Source organism: Artemia franciscana, chromosome 2 (genome assembly GCF_032884065.1).
Source record: "Artemia franciscana chromosome 2, ASM3288406v1, whole genome shotgun sequence".
In the NCBI taxonomy this organism is placed as follows: Eukaryota; Metazoa; Arthropoda; class Branchiopoda; order Anostraca; family Artemiidae; genus Artemia; species Artemia franciscana.
Window position 1 is genome coordinate 47,124,165 of NC_088864.1, and position 22,553 is coordinate 47,146,717.

General features: G+C 36.3%; 1 protein-coding gene across 1 annotated transcript in view; it reads right to left on the reverse strand.

Moving 5' to 3' along the window:
* The window catches only part of LOC136035049 (uncharacterized), a 262,359-nt gene that overhangs the window by 237,375 nt on the left and 2,431 nt on the right, over nucleotides 1-22,553 (reverse strand). Inside the window, exon 3 of the mRNA XM_065716648.1 lies at nucleotides 18,264-18,365. Coding sequence (XP_065572720.1) covers nucleotides 18,264-18,365 — 102 coding nt within the window. The remainder of the gene's footprint in view (nucleotides 1-18,263; nucleotides 18,366-22,553) is intronic.

The window sequence follows — 22,553 nt, forward strand, 5'->3', positions numbered from 1 at the left end:
CACTAGGAAACTACCTAGGAGGGGTTTCATGAAATAAGGATACAAATAAGCAAGACGTATCTCGAATTGCCACGCCTGAGGGGCAGCAGCATCCTAGCACCTATTTGGGAGTAATCGCAGTTGGCCGTTTTTGGCCTTAGCCTCAACTCAATTTTGTGAGGCTGCTGTAATAACTCCCACACCACATAACTGCCAGCCATTTCTGGCAAATTTTTGCTAAGGGAAGAACATTAATCTCGCAATATTCCACTAAAAATTTCCTAGGTCACTTGGAAACTTGCTTGGGTTTAAATAAAGGACTTTCCACTCCCTTTGAATCAAAAGATGCTAATTTCTCTTGGCATTTCAATAAATAAGATATCTATCAGTTTTGCTTTTGAAACGTTTTTCTGTTTCTAAATATAAACTAGTCAAAGTTAATCAGTGTAGTCCAAGAACCTGTGGATAAAATAATAAATAGAAAAAAACAAATCGTTAGAATTCTTGTCTAATCATCTGTTAAGCGAAAACAAATAGTCATCAAAATATTAGCCATCAGCTTAAAAATACTATATAAAAAAAAACACAATTTTGTCCCCCTCCCACTATTTCTTCGTTGACTTTTGTACTCTCCCTTAGAAAATATATACACTTCCTCTTGGTTCTTGGTCAATTTTTTTTTATTTCAGTGCCACATTTACAGATTAAAATTTACGTGAGTAAGCAATGTGCAGATGGTCTTAAGTGGCGTTCCCATGCGCGTCTGGCTAGAATCCCATGTCTAGACATATGTCTGGCTAAAAATCAATGTCTATGTAACTATCGTTACAAGTAAAATTAGGTGCTTGGCTAAACAAGTTACAGCCAAGCATCCAATTCCAGACTCTAGAACTCGAAGTCTATGATTTTCTACCTCACCAGTCAGAATGTATCAAGTTTCACTATTTTCATCATTTATGTTTACATTTTAAAATTAAAATTAGTTTTTTTTTATCAATCATCTTTTTTATTTTAAGCAAATACACAGCACCAGGCATAATCGTGTAGCACGCTAGGGCACGCTAGCACGCAGTTTGGCTGGTCTCATAAATTATCTTAGTGACAGTAAAAAATAGGGATCACAATTTTCTAAGTTTTGTCAGCATGATCTCTCTTGCATAATTAGAAATGATTATTGTAATGAACTTGAAACTAAATTTGTATTTTTAGCTGAGTACTGAATTTTACTTATGAACGGTAGTTGCATAGACATTGATTTCTGACCACACACGCGTCTATACATCGGATTATAGCTAGACACGCATGCGGACGCGGTCTTACGAGTTGCTGAATGAATACATTGGATAAGGATCTTCAAATCCATTAAACCGAGGCATATCATTTTCAGCCAATCGTTGTGACAAACATGCGTCTTTAAGAGAAAGACTCCCACATCTTACTTTGGATTGATCTATGAAACAGGCCTTCAGACAGACAACAAAAAACAGCTAATGATTAGATTCTTGTCTTTCGTATAGACCAAAATCACTAAATATGGTCGCAAAATTTGCTACAAACTAGTAAAGAACGAAATCCAGCCTTAATAAGTGATAATTTAAAAACATGATTTGGGGAAAACTGTTAATTGAGGAAGAATCACCACTTGAAGGCTTAGAAATGAAGTCTATGATTTTGATTAACCTTATTGGTAAAAAATCTGTTGTGAAAACGAATCAAAAGGAACATTGGAAAATTATCGTAGACAATATGCGTGACAGCAATTTTGGCAATAAATATTGCGTGAATTTATGAAATTTATGGTACATTCAGTAAGGATTAGAACAGTTGTTCATGATAATTTCAATGCAAAGACTGAAATAGATGGTATAGTATGACTAACTTATCAAAGCGCAAAAATGTCAGAAACAAAGCAACTTTGTTCGTAGGCGTGGATAGTCGGGGTTTATAAACCCCATCTAGCGATGCACAAAAACTTAATAAAGTATAGTAAGTTAAATATTTCGCAAGATTCCCTGCAATAATAAACCTTTTTTCGTTTAATAATATTTCTATATAATTCAAAAAATTTTACAGCCAATCTGGTTGAGAATTTTAAGCGAAAGAGAGGTCTGTATTCTATATTTATGTAATAAACCTAGTTTAAGGTTTTTTTCTTCTTTTTTTATCACTCCTTGTAGAATAAATATAGAATACAGACCTCACCTCGCTGCCCGCAGGGCTCATGGACTGATACGCTTCGCTCTATAGGTAATATTACCAGTCAGCAAGCCCACTTTACACATTTTTAGTTTCGTTGGGAAGCGATTTTAGAAAGCTAAAAAATGGATACGCTTCTCTAATAATGACAAAGAAACAATATGCAATCATCAGAATCTGGCTATTCGCAGTAATACAAACTTTATAGCACTTGGAACGAAAGCAAACATTTAGCAAATTTATGATAAGCAGATAAGCCGATCAGACGCATTCAACAGTAGTAAAGTTAGATGTTTTGAAACATTTAGACAACATACGGCTTCTATATGTTTTGTTCTAGTTACACAAAATTAGACGGGATTCGACAGCTGAAGACAGTGTTAAGCTACTTGTCCTTATGCAAAGATTAAAAGGTCAAATTACTAAGCCAACATGCTATTTTAAAAATACCTAGCTTATCTATGATCGAAAATAGTTTTCTAACTATGATTGAAAATTGTTGTCTAGTTAAAGAAAATAAACTACAAAAGAAACTTTCTTTTTTTGCGGCAGAAAATAAAATTATTATCTGTAGGTTCAATCGAAGAGTATCGGAGACGTGTAAAAGTAGAAACGGCACCAGCACCATCAAGCGTTTGGTGGCTTTTTCTTACTCAAAACTGTTCCACACTTGTCTTTTCAGATACTTGCAGGAGAGGGTAAACTAGGTAGGATTCTATCCACAGTCGACTTCGGTTTACTAGGCCTACTAAGACCTACTCTCACCTACCTTGTGCAAACTAGATCTCGAATTAAAACAATTTATGAAAGAAAACACGCTTATTAGTTATCACTTTCAAAGAATTTTATCTTAAATCCTATTGAATTATAGATTAATCATCTCAAATTACCCAATTTTCTTTGAAGTATTTTTTTTTATGAAGTCACCTGTAAGCGTTGCTGATAGTTTGTAACCCCTATCTTTCCATGTTAAATTGCTGACTATCCAATTCTAATAAGTTTACCATCTCTTGTGGTTGAGGGTTGATTTTCCAATGCATTGTCAAACACAAACCATGATTCCTGGAATGTCTTTAGTTCGCTAATGCATACAAAATCATTTGGGTATTGAGCCTATAATTAATTTTGTCTCAAATAACGATCAAACAAATTGATCAATTGATCAACCAATTGAACAACATAATGTCTTGCTCCATAAGGCACGAGATGTTTGATCGATGAATTCTACGTTTACAAGCAAAGCGATAAGTAAAAGTAATTATCGTGACCAAGCTCATATCCTTTGGAACAGCAAATATGATATCACAAACGCATTTCCAAAATGGAACAAGAAAAAAAATTCCAGCCAAAAGAAAATGGGACCTAAAATGAATAAATGTTGTATAATAAATAAATATTTCTTTATTATAAATATTTTATTTGTTATAAAATATTATTTATACCAAAAAATTTATTATAAAATAAACATTTTATAATATAATAAATAAATAAATATTTTTGAAAAATTCAAAGGATTTAGGAGTGTTTACAAGAATTTGTTTTGAGGGAAGTATGCCCTCTTTACATAAAATTAATTTTTAAAACTTTTTCACCAAAAGAAGTTTTCAAAGAAAAGTAAGCTACATTAAACAAAAAATGAGCAGAATCAAAGTCAAATACTTTCAAAGCAAAAACTAACATAAGTCACCATCACTAAATGAATGACCCCCCCCCCCCCCCAAAAAAAAAAAAACACAAACAAAACAAACATCATAATTACAATAAAATAGCCGAGTCAAATTCAAAACAAGCAGAACCTAAGAGGAGTAGTACCGACACCCCCCATGCCTTCTAAGGACATGAACATAATTTGCCCTTTACTGAAAACATCCCTTATTGTGAGCTGTGTATTTGTATTTTTCATAATACCGAAACAAAAATCACCATCAACATTACTGAAAATAAAAACAATTGAATGTAGAATGACATTTTAAGATATGTTAAATAAAAAAAACTAATTTTTTTAGCTGAAAGTAAGGAGCGACATTAAAACTTAAAACGAACAGAAATTACTCCGTATATGAAATGAGTTGTCCCCTCCGCAATTCCTCGCTCTTTATGCTAAAGTTTGACTCTGCCACAATTCTATTTTTTAAAACAATTTAAAATTTTAGCGTAAAGAGCGAGGGATTGCGGAGGGGACAACTCATTTCATATATGGAGTAATTTCTGTTCGTTTTAAGTTTTAATGTCGCTCCTTACTTTCAGCTAAAAAAATTATTTTTTTTTTATTTAATTTCTGAACGTTTTTTAATTAATGCATGTTTGGTTTTGGCTCTCCGCACATAAATTATTAAAATGAAACTTGTATATTAATTCTTTTTTTGGCTAAATGGCTTTCTCTTAGTTTTGATCAGACGATTTTGAGAAATAAGGGGCGGAGAAGGAGGCCTAGTTGCCCTCCAATTTTTCGGTTACTTAAAAAGGCAACTAGAACTTTTAATTTTTAATGAACATTTTTATTAGTAAAAAATATACGTAACTTAAGAATTAACTTACGTAACAAACTTTCATAACCTTATATTTTTATTATGTATACGAGGGGGTTTGTACCCTCGTTAATACCTCGCTCTTTACACTAAATCGTAAGTTTTGTCCCAATTCTTTAAGAATGACCCCTGAATCAGAAAGGTCGTAGAATAAATAGTTGAAATTACTAAAAATACTTTAGCATAAAGAGCAAGGTATTTATCTCCTCCTAAGTACCTCGCTCTTTATGCTAAAGTATTTTTAGAACCCCTCATATGCGTAATTATCTCTGTTCGTTTTAAGTTTCAATGCTACTCCTTCCTTTCATTTGAAAAAACGTTTTCATGTTTATTTTTCATTGTTTTCTTATAGTAATGCTAGAGAACCCTGCGCCCTTTTCATTGAATTTTTCTTCACCCATGACAGATTCCTCCAAGGAAAGATCCTCCAACATAGCCCCCTCTCCTCAGCCCCACTCCCAAACAAAATAAAATCCCCCTGAAAACGTCTGTACACTTCCCAATATCCATTACTATATGTAAACACTGGTCAAAGTTTGTAACTTGCAGCCCCTCCCCCAAGGATTGTGGGGGAGTAAGTCATCCCCAAAGACATAGTTTCGACTATGCTGAACAAAATGGCTATCTCAAAATTTTGATCCGTTGAATTCGGGAAAAAAATGAGCGTGGGAGGGGGCCTAGATGCCCTCTAATTTTTTTTGTCACTTAAAAAGGGCACTAGAACTTTTCATTTCCATTAGAATGAGCCCTCTTGCGACATTCTAGGACCACTTGGTCGATACGATGACCCCTGGGAAAAAAAAAAAAAAAACAAAAAAAAACAAACAAACAAATAAACACGCACCCGTGATTTGTCTTCTGGCAAAAAATACAAAATTCCACATTTTTGTAGATAGGAGCTTGAAACTTCTATAGTAGGGTTCTCTGATACGCTGAATCTGATGGTGTCATTTTCGTTAAGATCCTACGACTTTTATGGGGTGTTTCTCCCTATTTTCTTAAATAAGGCAAATTTTCTCAGGCTCGTAACTTTTGATGGGTAAGACTAAACTTGATGAAACTTATATATTTAAAATCAGCATTAAAATGCGATTCTTTTGATGTAGCTATTGATATCAAAATTCAATTTTTTAGAGTTTTGGTTACTATTGAGCCAGGTCGCTCCTTACTACAGTTCGTTACCACGAACTGTTTGATATACTAATATTCATTCCTGAAATTGTTAATAATATTAGATTTATTAAAGTTAAAAAAAGAAAACATTTAAAACGCATTTTGCTTTCAGCAAAGTACAAACTGTGTTCTGGTCTGTAAAAAGTGTCAGCCCAACTCCTCTTAGTTTCTGCTCGTTTTGAGTTTGACTCGGTTATTTATTGTAATTTCTGTTCGTTTTGGGCTTCATTTATTTATTGTTAGTAACTTACAGCCGTTAGAGATGTTACTGACATATAGGCTCAAATTATTATTTAGTCAAGTCAAGTCAACTTCCATTTATTTCCATAAAATAACAATAACAAAAACAATATCCCAAAGAGCTCAATGGCCTGTTATTTGGGAAACGAAATAGAATAGATAAAAAATGATACAACTTGGTATAAACATACCAAACAACATCTAAATATAAACCTATAAGGAAAAGAAATCAACTCACCGGCAGTCCCCAAGAAACAGCGACCCTCACATCACCCGACAAAAAAAAATTAAAGTTATCTGCGTCATCGAGGATCCAACACCAACAAAACAACAACAGCCCCCCCCCCAAAAAAAAAAAAAATAATATAAAACCATAAAACACCTAATAAAATCGACTAAAATTTGACTTTCTTTCTGCTCGTCTTTGGTTTAATGTTAATCTCAACTTTTCTTTGAAGAGCTTGTTTTGTGGAAAAAGTTATTTTTAAATAAATAACAATAAATACTAATGGCGAAAACAAAGTACTTGCGAATACAAAGAAAAACCAGCGCTGGCAGGGTACTGGGACATCATGGGGGCATTGAACCGGGTAATAAAGTAACGTCTTTGAAAATAAATAATTTCTTAGACCACACTGCTTTTATATTTACAAGAGAGAGTTTAAAAAAGAGGAGAACGCGTTTAGTTAAGATAAAGGAGTGACAGACGTACTAAAACGTTCGAAAAACAAAAGCAGCTACAAAACATTAATTGATCTTTTTTTTTAATATTTTGACTCCACACAACTGATAAATTAGCTAAAGATTTTGTTATCTTATCTGTGATTACAGTTGTGCCGCACTTTGGAAGTTTTATTAACATATGAGTTTCGTTTATTTGTTTTGTCTTTTGTTCTTTTTTTCTCTTTTGCTTTTGCTGTTCTGTCTTTTTCTTTAGATGATTAACTAATTTTTTTTTCTTATTTCCCCGTTGACAAAGACTCCCAGATGTGAATTCGAAATATTCGGAATTTCTTATTAACGAATATTTTGTTGTTGCTTTTGTTTAGAGTACGTTTTAGTAAAACTGTCACTGCTTTATTGAAATTAAACCCGTTTTTTCCTCTATTAAACTCTCTCTTGCAAGTCTTAGCAAATGGTATTAACTCCCTCCCCTATCAAGCCGTGCGTTAACCGATCTGCGGTTTTGACATTACACACATGACTGTCGTTGGGGGGCAGGAGAAAACTGGCCCTCCTCATTTTGGAGAACTTCCTTGTTTTAGCCTTGTGAACACAATCTGCCAGTGGAGCCCCTGCTTCTACCAATTTTAGCCCACGAATTTAATGGCGGGAGACGTTACGAAAGTGTTCCGCTCCAAACGCAGTTTAGTTACAACCTATGTCGAGATACCACTTCAAATTCTGAAGATGGGTATAAGATGCATCGCCTCCATTCGCAATTCAAGGAATGCACTAGCCTTTGGAGTCACTCGGCTTCTGTTTTGGCTGATTTCCCATTCAGATGTTAATTATAAACATATATAATACGGCTTAACAACTTTCAATCAGATGTTAATTATTAGTCTTGCCTATGGCCTTGCTTATGGTCTAGAACAGCTTGTTGAATTTGACCCTTATCTCGGTCCACAAGGTTCGTCCCGGCTTGATCCTTTACAAACCGACTATGTGGACTCTTTGAATCTTGAAATCTATTCTTTTGCCAGCGACCATGTGGCAGTTGTAGCTCGTAGAAATGTTAATATGCCTCCACCTGTGAAGCATGAGCGGATCATAAGGCTAAATTACATACTAGAGCAGGATGGACTGTGAAAATGCTGATTGGCAAAGCCACGGAGCAATTTTTCAAAAGAGGGCCCAACCAAGGCAGCGTCACTCTATGAATGAGTGATTACAGAGGATATCGAGCTATTTGCCTCACCAAAGACAATGTAAATCTATTTCTGAGTCAATCCGTGGTTTAATGCCTGTTGAAGAAAGGCTCACAGCTAAAGGTAGAAAAAGGTTCAATTAATTTAGACGTGCGCCAGAATACTTCTGTTAGAGCTCGAAGAGAGTCTATAAAGGTCATATCCCAAGCTAGGGCTGACAACAAATGTAAGTTTGAACTAAACGGCGCATCTTTTGAATGTTTGCAAAGATCTTTCAACTTGATGACGCTGGGGTCTCTCCTGTCCATTTTTGCCACTACCAGATATGACAATCACTAGTCTAAATGTAACTAGCAGTTACACATTTGACTTGCTTAATCAGCTGGATGTCATAGAGTCGGTAACTATTGAGCATATTTCCTTACTTTCAGTTCGTTACAACGAAATGTTTGATGAATCTTGGGGAGATGGGAATCGAAGAGCCGAGTCTAAACCATCGTATATAAAGGCATTACGCACTCACTATAAGGGACAAAGTAATTTTTCGATCTTCTCGAATTTTTCTAAATTACATTAATAGCCGCGGCATTCACAGTTTGACACTCAAAAGAAACAAAGGCTCTTTTACACCGAAGCACTAAAAGGATTTATGTCTAATTTTATGTTTCTGCGAGATTGATTACTTGCTGATTGAGTCTGTCAATCTAAAGTCTTCAATGGACAAATAAACGACTGTCTAAATTTTTTGGCAAATTGTTATAACGAGCTTAATTAAGAAGATTCTTCAAAATTATCAAGAATCGTCGCAAACTTCACCGAAGTTTAACTAAAGAAAATACGGAGTCTTTAGCGTTTTAATAATTTAATTTCGACATGCAAAAGATTGGGTAGCCTAAAGGAGGCGTACACACAAGATTTTCACCTTTTTTTGGCAGGAAGGTTGAATAAAAAAAGAGGAAGCATACGAAATTAAAAAAAAAAAAAAAAAACTAGGAACAATCTTGAAAATCATTAATTTTGGAAGGCTCCTTCCTGGTCGGTAGAACAAAACGCATTCTTAAAACGTGGAATTTGCCCACACACGCGCACTTCAGACGATAAGAGCCCTTCAAAGACCAAAATTATTAAGTCTACTTTTGAGGTTTTTGTTCATCTCAGCGTTAAAACGTTAGATCAATTTTAAATTCGTCTATTTCTTGTAGTATGGTCCCTTAGAAAAAAACGAACTAGAAATACACAATCTCTTAAGGTGACCATCATCAAATTTGGAGTTTAACACAGCGAGGGTGGAGGAAGGGACAGCCCCCCTCATGTACAGAATTATTTCTGCTCGTTTTAAGTTTTAATGTTGATCGTTATTTTCACTTCAGAAGACTTGTTTTCTTATTTAATTTCGGAGGATAGAGTGGATAGACTATTCAACACACTTTTTTTAATATCACTTTCATCAGAGGCTGTGGAACAGGATGCGTTGAGAGCTGAATGCGTTTCTTTTCGTTTTAGGCTATAAAATTAGCATATTAGCTAATATACTATTGCTATAGCTAACTAATAAACGATTCGTATAATTGAAGAAATAAACACGCATCAGTGATATTTCTACTGGCGGAAAAAATGCATAATTCCGCACTTTTGTATGTAGGAGTTTGAAAGTTCTCCAGTAACGTTCTCTGACATACTGAATCTGATGGTATGATTTTCATTGAGATAGCCTGACGTTTTGGGGTGTTCCTCCCATTTGTCAATACTTGGGTAAGTTTTCTCAGGCTCGTAAGTTTTGACGAGTAACATTAAACCTAATGATCTTTGTATAATTCTAATCAGCCTAAGAATTTGACTCTTTTCATGAATATATTGTTATCAAATCTATTTTTTAGAGCTTCGATTACTTCTGAGGCACGTCACTCCTTACCTACACTTCGTTACCAGGGAATGTTTGAAAATTAGCATGTTAGATAATGTACTTCCTTATAGCTAACTAATAAAAGGTTGACATAATTGAAAACGACAACACTAGAACTCTATCCAAAACATTTGGTAGGTATATGCCAATTTGTTATTTGCAGGTGCTATTAAATTCATCAACGTGACAATGGATCGGCAATATGTCAGTCTAAAATAAAGGAATCACGGATGTTTTGTAGAATCACTGTGTCCAATTTAGCACTATTGCTTGGCTAGACTTTAGCAATTTGAGTTGGACAAAATAATTCCTATTAACGAACAAACATTGTAATCGAGCATCTTAATATTCGCACCTCTATTAGTAGATTACATAAAAAAAACTAGTTTTTTAACTGAAAGTAAGGAGCGACATTAAAACTTAAAACGAACAGAAATTACTCCGTATATGAAATGGATTGTCCCCTCCGCAATCCCTCGCTCTTTACGCTAAAGCTTTTAATTGTTTTAAAAAGCAGAATTGTGGAAAAGAGTCAAACTTTAGCGTTGTATGGTAAATATGGTAGTATGGTAGAATATGGTAAAATACGGTTGTATGGTAGCGTTGTATGTTTGTGCGTATGTATGGCAAACAAACCTCTTCAGGGTTTGGGAATGCCTTCACCTAATCGTAACGCTGCTGTTTCAACATGTGTGGAATTGGATCGTGAACAAAGTTACAGTACGAGTGATCTATGTCGTATGTACAAAATAACATTTCTAAGTTAACGTCGAAACAAAAAGACATTTATGATAAGATAATGCATTGTGTCGATAACAACGTTGGAGAAATCTTCTTTTTGGATGCGCCAGGAGGTACTAGTAAAACATTTGCGATAAAATTGATTCTGGCATCAATTCGATCAAAAAACGACATAGCGTTGGCAATTGCGTCGTCCGGAATAGCCGCAACATTGCTGCCTGGTGGAAGAACTGCTCATTCCGCTTTGAAATTGCCTCTGAATTTTCATTCTACAGAAACTCCCACGTGCAATATTTCCAAATGATCTGGGATGGGTAAAGTATTGCAGCAATGCAAACTTATTATTTGGGACGAGTGCACAATGACACACAAAAAATCGCTCGGGGCTCTGGATCAATCATTGAGAGATTTGCGAGGTAATTCGAAACCCTTTGGCAGCACATTAATATTGCTTGCGGGAGATTTCAGGCAAACATTACTTATAATACCTAGACCAACCCCTGCAGACGAAATGAATGCTTGCCTGAAAAATTCTAATTTATGGTCACACGTAAAGACATTAAAATTAACTACAAATATGCGTGTCCGATTGCAAAACGATGGCTCTGGTCAAACATTTTCAGATCAACTGCTGGCAATTGGAAACGGAAAGCTCCCAGTAGACTAAATTTCAGGACGTATACAACTGCCTGCTGAATTCTGTAATTTAGTGACGTCCAAAAATGAATTGGTTGAAAAAGTATTTCCGAATATTCTAACCAATTATAAGAATCATAAATGGCTAAAAGAACAAGCGATTCTGGCATTCAAGAATAAAGACGTCGACGAAATCAACAATATTGTTTTGACCAAGATTCGAGACCAGGCAGTCCTTTACAAGTCAGTCGACACAGTTCTGGAACCAAATGAGGTGGTTAATTATCCATCTGAATTTTTAAATTCCCTGGATCTCCCAGGGTTTCCACCAAACGTGCTACATCTAAAAATAGGCTTACCAATAATATTGATACGAAATATCAACCCACCAAAGCTTTGCAATGGCACGCGACTTGCCAAAAAAACAAGAGCTAAGAGCTCATATGGCACTTGTGACGAGGCGAGAAGAGCTAAGAGCCAAGAGATCATATGGTATGAGCTCTAACAAAATTCTATGAATCAATAGATTGATCATACCATATGATCTCTTGGCTCTTAGCTCTTCTCGCCTCGTCACAAGTGCCATATGAGCTCTTAGCTCTTGTTTTTTTGGCAAGTCGCGTGCCATTGCAAAGCTTTGGTGGGTTGATATTTCGTATCAATATTATTGGTAAGCCTATTTTTAGATGTAGCACGTTTGGTGGAAACCCTTGGAGATCCAGGGAATTTAAAAATTCAGATGGATAATTAACCACCTCATTTGGTTCCAGAACTGTGTCGACTGACTTGTAAAGGACTGCCTGGTCTCGAATCTTGGTCAAAACAATATTGTTGATTTCGTCGACGTCTTTATTCTTGAATGCCAGAATCGCTTGTTCTTTTAGCCATTTATGATTCTTATAATTGGTTAGAATATTCGGAAATACTTTTTCAACCAATTCATTTTTGGACGTCACTAAATTACAGAATTCAGCAGGCAGTTGTATACGTCCTGAAATTTAGTCTACTGGGAGCTTTCCGTTTCCAATTGCCAGCAGTTGATCTGAAAATGTTTGACCAGAGCCATCGTTTTGCAATCGGACACGCATATTTGTAGTTAATTTTAATGTCTTTACGTGTGACCATAAATTAGAATTTTTCAGGCAAGCATTCATTTCGTCTGCAGGGGTTGGTCTAGGTATTATAAGTAATGTTTGCCTGAAATCTCCCGCAAGCAATATTAATGTGCTGCCAAAGGGTTTCGAATTACCTCGCAAATCTCTCAATGATTGATCCAGAGCCTCGAGCGATTTTTTGTGTGTCATTGTGCACTCGTCCCAAATAATAAGTTTGCATTGCTGCAATACTTTACCCATCCCAGATCATTTGGAAATATTGCACGTGGGAGTTTCTGTAGAATGAAAATTCAGAGGCAATTTCAAAGCGGAATGAGCAGTTCTTCCACCAGGCAGCAATGTTGCGGCTATTCCGGACGACGCAATTGCCAACGCTATGTCGTTTTTTGATCGAATTGATGCCAGAATCAATTTTATCGCAAATGTTTTACTAGTACCTCCTGGCGCATCCAAAAAGAAGATTTCTCCAACGTTGTTATCGACACAATGCATTATCTTATCATAAATGTCTTTTTGTTTCGACGTTAACTTAGAAATGTTATTTTGTACATACGACATAGATCACTCGTACTGTAACTTTGTTCACGATCCAATTCCACACATGTTGAAACAGCAGCGTTACGATTAGGTGAAGGCATTCCCAAACCCTGAAGAGGTTTGTTTGCCATACATACGCACAAACATACAACGCTACCATACAACCGTATTTTACCATATTCTACCATACTACCATATTTACCATACAACGCTAAAGTTTGACTCTTTTCCACAATTCTGCTTTTTAAAACAATTAAAAGCTTTAGCGTAAAGAGCGAGGGATTGCGGAGGGGACAATCCATTTCATATACGGAGTAATTTCTGTTCGTTTTAAGTTTTAATGTCGCTCCTTACTTTCAGTTAAAAAACTAGTTTTTTTTATGTAATCTACTAATAGAGGTGCGAATATTAAGATGCTCGATTACAATGTTTGTTCGTTAATAGGAATTATTTTGTCCAACTCAAATTGCTAAAGTCTAGCCAAGCAATAGTGCTAAATTGGACACAGTGATTCTACAAAACATCCATGATTCCTTTATTTTAGACTGACATATTGCCGATCCATTGTCACGTTGATGAATTTAATAGCACCTGCAAATAACAAATTGGCATATACCTACCAAATGTTTTGGATAGAGTTCTAGTGTTGTCGTTTTCAATTATGTCAACCTTTTATTAGTTAGCTATAAGGAAGTACATTATCTAACATGCTAATTTTCAAACATTCCCTGGTAACGAAGTGTAGGTAAGGAGTGACGTGCCTCAGAAGTAATCATGGATACATACAACTTATTTTTATATAGATAGATAGATAGATAGATAGATAAACATATACAATACAAATTAACTACGTAAAACTTGCGAATATACAACATTCTTCGCTGTCCCATTGTCAGTGCATATAAATAGATTGTCAGGTTTACCGACCCTCGAACATGCAACGTACAATTGTCCATGGGAAAAACAATCAGTATTAAGATCTATACCGCATTTTTCTAATGATTGCCCTTGAGCTTTGTTGATGGTGATTGCAAATGCTAATTAAATTGGGAATTGCAATCTTTTAAATTGAAAAGGCAGATCCGTTGGAATAATGGGAATACGAGAAATAAGAACAGCCTCACCCTCAAAAGGCCCTGTCAAGATTGTTGCCTCTATTACGTTTTCCATTGTTTTTTTTATGGCACTTGGTATTAACCAAGTGACATATAGCAGTCGCCAATTCTGTCGGTCTGTCTGTCGGTCTCTCTGTCGGTCTGTCGGTCTGTCCATCGGTCCCGGTTTTGCTACTTTAGGCACTTCCAGGTAAGCTAGGACGATGAAATTTGGCAAGCGTATCAGGGACCGGACCAGATTAAATTAGAAATCGTTTTCCCGATTTGACCATCTGGGGGGGGGAGTGGGGGCCCGGTTAATTCGCAAAAAATAGAAAAAATGAAGTATTTTTAACTTATCAGCGGGTGATTGGATCTTAATGAAATTTGCTGTTTGGAATGATATTGTGTCTCAGAGCTCTTATTTTAAATCCCGACCGGATCTGATGACATTGAGGGGAGTTGGAGGGGGAAAACCTAAAGTACCGGTTTTGCTACTTTAGGCACTTCGAGGTAAGCTAGGACGATGAAATTTGGCAAGCGTATCAGGGACCGGACCAGATTAAATTAGAAATAGTCATTTTCCCGATTTGACCATCTGGGGGGGGGGGGAATGGGGGCCGGTTAATTCGGAAAAAATAGAAAAAATGAAGTATTTTTAACTTATGAGCGGGTGATTGGATCTTAATGAAATTTGATGTTTGGAATGATATTGTGTCTCAGAGGTCTTATTTTAAATCCCGACTGGATCTGATGACATTGGGGGGAGTTGGAGGGGGGAAACCTAAAATCTTGGAAAACACTTAGAGTGGAGGGATCGGGATGAAACTTGATGGGAAAAATAAGCGCAAGTCCCAGATACATGATTGACATAATCGGAACTGATTTGCTCTCTTTGGGGTAGTTGGGGGGGGGAGTAATTCTTAAAAATTAGAAAAATGAGGTATTTTCAACTTACGAACGGGTGATCGGATCTCAATGAAATTCAATGTTTAGAAGGATATCGTGTCTTAGAGCTCTTATTTTAAATCCCGACCGGATCTGGTGATGAGGGCGGGGAGTTGGGAGGGGGAAACCTAAAACTTGGAAAACACTTAGAGTGGAGGGATCGGGATGAAACATGGTGGGAAAAATAAACACAAGTCCTAGATAGATGATTGACATAAACGGAACGGATCCGCTCTCTTTTGGGTAGTCGGGGGGGGGGGGGTATTTCTGAAAAATAAAAAAATGAGGTGTTTTTAACTTACGAACGGGTGATCGGATCTCAATGAAATTTGATATTTAGAAGAATATCGTGGCTCAGAGCTCTTATTTTAAACCCGACCGGATCTGGTGACATTGGGGGGGGGGGGGTTGGGAGGGAGAAACCTAAAAATTGGAAAACACTTAGAGTGGAGGGATCGGGATGAAACTTGGTGGAAAAAAAAACGAGTCCTAGATACATGATTGACATAACCAGAGCGGATCCGCTCTCTTTGGGGTAGTTGGGGGGGGGGGGGGTTAATTCTGAAAAATTAGAAAAAATGAGGTATTTTTAACTTACGAACGGGTGATTGGATCCCCATGAAAATTTGATTTTTAGAAGGATATCGTGTCTCTAAGCTCTTATTTCAAATCCTGACCGGATCTGGTGACATTGGGGGAAGTTTGGGGTGGGGAAACCTAAAATGATGGGAAACGCTTAGATTGGAGGGATTGGGAAGAAAAATGACGTATTTTTAACTTACGAAGGAGTGATTGGATCTTCATTAAACTTCATATTTAGAAGGACCTCGTAACTCCGATATCTTATTTTAAATCTCAACCGGATCAAGCGTAATTGGGGGGGGGCAGTTGGGGGGACCGGAAATCTTAGAAAATACTTAAAGCGGTGAGATCAGGATGAAACTGGATGGGAAGAATAGAAACCTGTCTAAGATACGTGACTGACATAACTGGACCGGATCTGCTCTCTTTGGTGGAATTGGGGGGGGGGTGGTAATATTGAAAATTGAGGTAATTGTAACTTACGAAAGGGTGACCAGATCTTAATGAAATTTGATATTTAGAAGGATCTTGTGCTTTAAAGTTCTAATTTCAAATTCCGACCAGATCCTGTGACATTCGGGGGAGTTGGAGGGGGGAACCGGAATTCTTGGAAAACATGAAAATTGGAGTATTTATATCTTACGAATAGATGATCGGATCGTAATGAAATTTGATTTTTAGAAGGAATTCATGTCTCAGAGCTCTTATTTCAAATCCCGACCAGATCTTTTGACATTGTGGGGATTTGGAGGGGGAAATCTTGGAAAAACACTTGGAGTGTAGGAATCGGGATGAAGCTTGGTGGATAGAATATACAAATGTCCTTGATACGTGATTGACAGAATCGTACTGGATTCGCTATCTTTGGGGGAGTTGGGGGGAGGGGTTCAGTGATTTGGCGAGTTCGGTGCTTCTGGACGTGCTAGGGCGATGAAAATTGGTAGGCGTGTCAGGGAGCTGCACAATTTGACTTGATAAAGTCGTTTTCCCAGATTCGACCATCTGGGGGGGGGGGGCAAAAGGGATAGGGAAAATTAGAACAAATTAGGTATTTATAACTTACGAGTGGGTGATCGGATCTTAATGAATTTTGATATTTAGAAGGACTTTGTGACTCAGAGCTCTTATTTTAAATCTTGACCGGCATTAAGCCTCTTATTTTCCTTGGCTTAATGCCGGTCAAGATTTAAAATAAGAGCTCTGAGACACAATATCATTCCAAACAGCAAATTTCATTAAGATCCAATCACCCGCTGATAAGTTAAAAATACTTCATTTTTTCTATTTTTTGCGAATTAACCGGGCCCCCACTCCCCCCCCCCAGATGGTCAAATCGGGAAAACGATTTCTAATTTAATCTGGTCCGGTCCCTGATACGCTTGCCAAATTTCATCGTCCTAGCTTACCTGGAAGTGCCTAAAGTAGCAAAACCGGGACCGACGGACAGACCGACAGACCGACAGAGAGACCGACAGACAGACCGACAGAATTGGCGACTGCTATATGTCACTTGGTTAATACCAAGTGCCATAAAAAAAACAATGGAAAACGTAATAGAGGCAACAATCTTGACAGGGCCTTTTGAGGGTGAGGCTGTTCTTATTTCTCGTATTCCCATTATTCCAACGGATCTGCCTTTTCAATTTAAAAGATTGCAATTCCCAATTTAATTAGCATTTGCAATCACCATCAACAAAGCTCAAGGGCAATCATTAGAAAAATGCGGTATAGATCTTAATACTGATTGTTTTTCCCATGGACAATTGTACGTTGCATGTTCGAGGGTCGGTAAACCTGACAATCTATTTATATGCACTGACAATGGGACAGCGAAGAATGTTGTATATTCGCAAGTTTTACGTAGTTAATTTGTATTGTATATGTTTATCTATCTATCTATCTATCTATCTATATAAAAATAAGTTGTATGTATCCATGTTTGTTTGTTTGTAAAAGAGCGTTTGCATATGACGTCATTATAAGTATATAAGGCTTTGTATATGCACAGACAATGGGACAGCCAAGAATGTTGTATATTCGCAAGTTTTACGTAGTTAAAAACATATATATATATCCATCTATATTAACAGGTGGGACACAGGGACACAAGTACAATGGCGCGTAACTAATATGGCGCGTAACGACTTACGCGCGCAGGGGCCCTTGGGGGGGTGCGCGAAGCGCCACCCCAACAGCTAGTATTTAATAAGAAGTTTGAGAAAAGTTCTTCAGCAACAATTTCGATAAGACTTTTAAATAAATTCTTAAACTTCAAAACCATTGGCCTTGTTGAAGTTGGTGGAGTAAAACCCAGATGGTGTTCACTGGTGATTGCATAAAATCTACTGGGGGTAGAAACTTTCTCAGCAAAAGATTCAAGGGGTGTATAAGGTATGGAGGTACATCTAGAGGTAGGATATCTACGAGGTATAAAGGTATAGATATTCTAGAGAGATATAAGAAACAAATAATAAGAGGCACAAATACTATTCATTGATCTGTTACTAATGTATCAATCATGATTATTATTAGCTTAGCTGAAAGATAGATTCAAACAGTCCGAGAAAGTATTTTTCTGGTCAAGCAGGTTCCAACTGATTGTGGAATACAAGTCTTCATAGGCACTACATCCTGAGGGCCAGAAATCAAAGTGACACTACTGAGGATGACAAGCAGCACTCCCTCTCCCATAGACTTAATAGATTTCCAATGTTACTTACTCTGCTTCTAGCGTTTATGTCACAGCCAAGCTCCATGAATTTTTCCAGGTAAGGCAGTCTGTTGTCTCGCACTGCATACATGAGAGGAGTGAATCCGCTTACCTAAAGAATAGTAAAATAGTTCTCTTTTTCAAAAGCCGTTACTATTTCGGTCGACTTAGAAAGTAAAGAATTGCAAAATAGTAGTGTTGATTTAAACTAACGGAATCATGTTCTTTTCTAATTAATCAATTTAAAAACATTCGCATACCACTGCGAATTAATAAATGAAATTTAAAACGAAGAGCATGAGTTATTCCTATTCATAAGAAAGGTAATAAGACAGATGTAGGCAACTATCGCCCAATAGCTGTTCTTTCTCTAATATCTAAGGTTCTAGAAAAAAATTATTCAAAAAAGAATTATGCTATTTTAATAAAATGAATTTATTTACTAAAAATCAGTTTGGATTCAGGTCGGGTCATTCCACTGAACAAGCTATTGCTGCGCTAATCTTAGAGATTAATGATTCACTAAATGATGATAATCATGTGTCTGTTCTCTTCTATGATATAAAAAAGTATTTGATACGTTAAACCATGAAATCTTGATGGAAAAAATTTGTAACACAGGTATTAGAGGTAAAGGCCTAGATCTAATAAAATCTTACCTGTATTATCGAAAAATTCGGGTAGAAATAAATGGACATCTGTCAAGCCATATCGTTATTGATGACATTGGAGTCCTCCAGAGATCAGTATTGGGGCCATTACTATTTTTGATCTATATAAATGACCTACCAAGGTGTTTACCCCAAGATAATAGATTAGCAGTAATTTTTGCAGATGATACGGCTGTGACAGTAAAAGCTAAAACCCCATCTTTGTTGGTTGAGAAGATGGTGACAGCAATGAAATCTTTGAATAAATGGTTTGCGTGTAACTGCCTAGCTCCGAACTTTTTTAAAACTGAATTCATGATTTTCGGGTGGTCACAGTGGGCGATAAATAAAATTACCATAGATGAGTTAATTGTAAATTAAAGTAGGATAAATAGATTCATTTCATTATCTTGGGATTATTCTCGATGAGCTTTTATCTTTCCGTAAGCATTCTGATTATTTGAGATTGAAACTTTCCCATCACTTAGGCTGTCTTCATAGATTGAAACAGGTGTTTCTTTTTTCCATCCTTAAAATTTTATACCATTCGCTAATAGAATCATATCTTAATTATTGCCCCATAGTTTATCTAAACACACTTATGGTCCATGTGCAACCTCTTCAGATAATTCAAAATTAGGCAATTAGAATTCTAGGTGTTTTTGTTCATCGCCCTGCGAGACTTAAAAATTTGTCAGGAACCCAAACTTTATATATTTTTCTCAATATACTTAATCTCAAACAATTGAAGGACGTGTATACAGCGATGTGGTACTATGACATCCAATCCTCAGCAAATTATTTCCATGATTTGGGTATAATGGGGACTCCCACTTCCCCTGCCCACTGCATCCGCTCCAACAAGTATCGCCTTCCGCCAATCAAATCAGAGAGAGCTAGATTCTCAATCAGATACCAGATTCCTCATATTGTAAATAAACTTAACTTAGTAGAAATGTCCCGAAGTTTCACAAGTCGATTTTCTTTGAAAAAACATATTTCAAAAATAATTCTTTGCCTAGATGTCGGGATTGATTAATAATAGATTTTAGTTATGTATTTTGCTGTGGTGTTCTTACGCTGGGGTGGCCTCCTCTATGATCTCCTACCCTGTGTGCTTTTTTTTTTCTCTCTTTTTGGAATTATTAGTATGACGAGACGTTGTGGTTTTTTTTTTCTCTATGCATTTGTACTGCCCCAGCCTTACGAGCTCTGCTCTCAGCTGGGGCATAATATTGTTTTTGTATATTTTTAATTTGAATTAATAAATATTGATTGATTGAAGAGGAATTATAGTAAGCCATAGAGTCAAATAAAGATAGCCAACTAACAAAAATCAAATTGGATCACGGCCCCTCACAAATATCCCAAAGATTAAAACGTCATTTGTACGAAGGAAAAGTGGAATGCGACCTCCATTGCAAACTGAGATGTGACTAGTAACTCTAGGCACCTTCTTGGAAACATGCCCTACCACTTTTTCTTTTTACCAAGAACTTACATTGAAACTTAAAACGAACATAAATTATTCTGTATAGGGTTTGACTATTTCTCTTAACTCTACTTTTTAAACAGTAAAAAAAAAACTTTAGCGTAAAGTCCGGGGCGTTGAGGAGAAAAAACCCCTTTCATACACGGAGTAATTTCTGTTCGGTTTAAGTTTTAATGTCGCTCCTTATTTTCAGTTAAAAAAAATTGTTGTTTTTTAATTTCTGAACGTTTTTGAATTAATAGATGTTTTGATTTTGGCTCTCCGCACATAAATAATTAAAACAAAATTTGCATATTTTTTTTTTTTTTTTGGCTAAATGGCTTCCTCATAGTTTTAATCGGAAGATTTTGAGAAAAAAGGAGCGGGTGAGGAGGCCTAGTTTCCCTCCAATTCTTTGATTACTTAAAAAGGCAATTAGAACTTTTAATTTTTCACGAACGCTTTCTTAATTAGTATTAAGAAAGCGTTATTAGTATTATTTTTTTCTAATTTCTTAATTAGTAAAAAATATGCGTAACTTCCGAATTAACTTACGTAACGAACTTTTATATTCGTATGTTTTTACTACGTATATGAGGGGGTGCACCCCCTCGTCAATACCTCGCTCTTTGCACTAAAACTTGAATTTTGTCCCAATTCCTTAAGAATGACCCCTGAATCACAAAGGCCGTTGAATAAATAGTTGAAACTACTAAAATTACTTTAGCGTAAAGAGCGAGATATTACTAGGAGGTGAGCCCCTCATATGTGTCATAATTTCTGTTTGTTTTAAGTTTTAATGCTGCTTCTTACTTTGAGCTGAAAAAACTTTTCATATTTATTTTTTCATTGTTTTTTTTAATAATGTTAGAAAGTCCTGCACCCCTTTCATTGAAATTCTCTTCCCCAATGACAAATTCCTCCATGGAAAGATCCTCCCACGTAACCCCCCCCAACTTTTCCTCCCCCTCAAACCAAAAAAAATTCCCCTGAAAATGTCGGTACACTTCCCAATAGTCATTAGAATATTTAAACAGGGGTCAAAGTTTGTAACTTGCGGCCCCTCCCACGGGGACTCTGGGGGAGTAATTCGTCCCCCAAGACATAGTTATTAGGTTTTTCGACTATGGTAAATAGAATGGCTATCTGAGAATTTTTGATCCAGTGACTTCGGGGAAAAATGAGCGTGGGAGGGGGCCTAGGTGTCCTCCAATTTTCCGGTAACTTAGAAAGGACACTAGAACTTATAATTTCCATTAGAATGAGCTCTCTCGTGACATTCTAGAACCACTGAGTCGATACAATCACCCCTGGGAAAAAAAAAACAAAAAAACAAAAACACAAATAAACACGCATCCGTGATCTGTCTTCTTGCAAAAAATGCGAAATTCCACATTTTTGTAGATAGGAGCTTGAAACTTCTATAATAGCGTTCTCTGATACTCGGAATCTGATGTTGTGATTTTCGTTAAGATTGTATTACTTTTATGGGGTGTTTCCCCCTATTTTCTAAAATAAGGCAAATTTTCTCAGGCTCGTAACTTTTGCTGGGTAAGACTAAACTTGATGAAACTTATACCAAAATTCCGCTTTTTAGAGTTTCGGTTACTATTGAGCCGGGTCGCTCCTTACTACAGTTCGTTACTACGAACTGTTTGACTTAAAATAAACCGGTTTACTTCAATTGTGTTGACATGCTTTGTTTTATTCTATATCAACAATTGACTTTCTTGTATAAGAAATGCAAGACATGAGTGTGCTTCATCAAAACGTTTGCCCTCTTTACAATCAGAGATAAAAAGTCTAGACATATTAGAACATGACAATAAAACTATATGAAAATGGTGAAATAGATTATTTAAAATCTAGTTCATCAATTTGACATTGCTGAAACTTCTTTAACTGTGGTGCCAGCCATTCATTTTTTTTCTTCTGCTAAATGGATGTTTCTGTTCAATTTACGTTTTAACGTCACCCTTCAATTGAGAACTCTATTTTTTTTTCTTTTTATTGCTCAACATGTTAAATCTATTGATTCTTTTCCGAAGTAGTAGCCTGTAAATGTAAGAGGAAACGCTTATAGAACACACTATTGGTATTTTTGTTTACCTATCCTAAAATGTACTAAAAAATCATCCCAGAATGAAGCAATAAATGCAATCGAGATCTATTCAAATTC